This window comes from Quercus suber, unplaced genomic scaffold (assembly GCF_002906115.3).
Source record: "Quercus suber isolate HL8 unplaced genomic scaffold, Cork oak 2.0 scaffold_414, whole genome shotgun sequence".
NCBI lineage: Eukaryota > Viridiplantae > Streptophyta > Magnoliopsida > Fagales > Fagaceae > Quercus > Quercus suber.
Window position 1 is genome coordinate 296,806 of NW_027069865.1, and position 2,565 is coordinate 299,370.

Consider the following 2,565-nt stretch of genomic DNA (forward strand, 5'->3'; position numbering starts at 1 on the left):
TAAGTACCAACATCAAGCCCCCATCACTCTTGCTGCCGCATAAAAGGGGGCAAAAGGGTCATTTCAAGTAAGCCAGAATGATTAAAATTGGGGCAAAATGGTCTTTTCATGATAACCACCACAGGAAGAACCAAACTGCTATACACTACCGAACAGTCAAGACATTACATACTTGAGTTTCCCATTCATTCCTCAAGGTCAAAAGCTTTCCGTGAAGTGAAAGACCTCCATTAGCTTCTTCTTTTCCTTTAACTTAAAAAGGGTCCCTTTCTACAGGTACGTGTTTCTCCTTATAATATTTATTTTCATCAAAGTTCTTATCTTTGTCTTTGCAAGAAAATCTTCAACTTTTATATATGGTATGCCTATATTCTTTGATCAATCTAAGTTTTTTGTTTTTTCATTAAAGAGACATAGTGTTGTATGAAATTTTTGAGAATCATGGGATTATTTTATTTGTTGTTATTCATTTGCTGTTGTATGGTTTGCAATTTGATTTGTTGTTGTTAGTTTAAGCTTCTGCTTTTCAGAAAATCTTGTTGAAGTACTTGGTGAAGTTTTCAAGGGAGGGGTTTTTTTTTTTTTGGGGGGGGGGGGGGGGGTGGTGTTAATTTTAAGATGTAAAAAGTGGAGAATTATGAGGTTGATTCATTTACTTTTGATGGGTTTGGATTTGTGTTAGCAATTGAGTTCCTTAAACCTTGTTGCAAAAATTCTATATCTGGGTTTTGTAATTAGTCATCATGGAAAATTTTGGGTTCCTTTTCGTTTGATTTGTGGGGGCATGGTAGATCTTGTCAAATGAACTGCTTGATTTAATGTAATTTGATTTTGATAGTGCAAGAAATATAGTAGGGTCATGGAAGGGGCAAAAAGAATAATGATTATGCACAAATAGATTGTATGTGGAGATGGGTTTGGGGAAGAATGGGAAGGGGAGGGGGGGATTTGCATAGCTGATGGAACAATTTAGTTTGAGTTAGATTTTTCTTGTGTGTTCTTGACTTCTTGGTCTAACTATGTAACACCCAAGCATACAACTGGATTTCAGCATTAATGTTTAGGGAATAGTCAGGTAGTGAGATTTTTGAATCCCGTGTGTTTATTTGATGCATTTTTGGAGTATAGATTTTTTATTATCAATGCTGAGGTATGATCGAAAGAATCAATGAAGTAGCTAGAATTTTCATCATTTTTTATGATCTGATTCCATCCATCTAACAACAGTATCTTCTTTTGATTCCCTTTAGCACCTGCACCACTCCCTCAAGAGTGGCTATCACCAAACATAGTACCTTTCATGTTTTTTGAGTCACTTTCATTAATCTTATTGTTGCATTGCCAGCCTCATGAGAAGAATTGCTATCATGAGAGTGCATCAGTTGAAAGACTTTTTGCAACTCTTGTCAACTTATGATTTTTACAACATTTTTTCAGATATATATTTCCTTTATAAGGAATTAAAGTCTTTGAACAGAATACCTTTATAGAAAAGAAATAGTGCCTTATAGTCATACAATTGTCACACTCTGTTAAGCGGAAAACTAGGACTCTGTTTCACAGCTAGTTCTCTCTCTGCTTGTGCCTGGGGTGCTGATAAAGCATATATATGAAAAGAAAAGAATCTATACTCCAGCTTTATTTTTTATTGTGGTTATAAGGGGAGAAATAATTATCTGCCACTATCATAGAGGGTTCTCAGAAAGTGTAGCAAATGAAGAAATACTAATTTTCTTATGCCTATATGAAGTTATTGTTTAATGATTGGTTATCTATTACTCTCCCCTCTCTTATATTTGTTTTGCACTGTCTTCTAGAACGTTAAGTTATTGCTTCATGGATGATGGTCTTGGGAAGATAAAGGTTATCTCAAATCACTTTAAAGCTTCAACATCTAGAGCAGATTCTCATCCAAGCTTAACTTCATCTGTTTCGCAACCGCAAATTGATGATTCTTCGAGGTACTCTAATTTATTTTTGGAAAAAGACGTGTTAGAGACTAAGAACAAGGTTTAGAGATTTTAAATTTAGAAACTAAGAACAAGGAGTATAATTTATTTTTTCTTTATCTGATTTAGCATAGATCTAGTAGCTGGACTCGGAGAAAATTAAGAAGTGCTGCTTACATGTTGAATTTGTTTACTTTACGAAGGATGCCATGGTCTTCTAGCAATGATGGTCAAGAAAAGGTTGATCGAACAGCTTGTTAATAGTTTCCAATTGATAAAGGTGACGTTTCAATGAATATTGACCACCAAAATTTCTGGTTGCAGGTTGTGCTGTCTGCTTTAGAAGTAGAATCACTCAAGTCAGAACTTGCTGATTTAGAAGAGAGGGAAGCTCACTTGAAAGCTCAGTAAGAAAGAATTGATGCTTGAGTTTGGGTCAAACGGGTTGGTTGGGGTTAGGATAGGTCTTTATGTTCTAATGTGGCCAAGAAAATGAAACTTATACACAAGTTAATTAGCTTTTTGGAGTCTTACTTTACTTTGCTTGTTCTTTCAATGTGTCAGAGCTCATAATCACATCCACACAACCTAAAGATTATGTGATTCTCACTTATCC

At 35.0% G+C, this 2,565-nt stretch overlaps 1 protein-coding gene across 2 annotated transcripts; it reads left to right on the forward strand.

Moving 5' to 3' along the window:
• Positions 1–2,356, forward strand: LOC136062438 (uncharacterized; the record flags this gene model as incomplete). 2 transcript variants are annotated; one of them, XM_065761460.1, is given in 4 exon segments in its annotated part: positions 1–276; positions 1,818–1,961; positions 2,084–2,189; positions 2,274–2,356. In XM_065761460.1, coding segments are annotated over 3 exon segments (314 nt in total), but the record flags the coding sequence as incomplete, so codon positions are not given.
• Between the last annotated feature and the right edge of the window lie 209 nt (positions 2,357–2,565).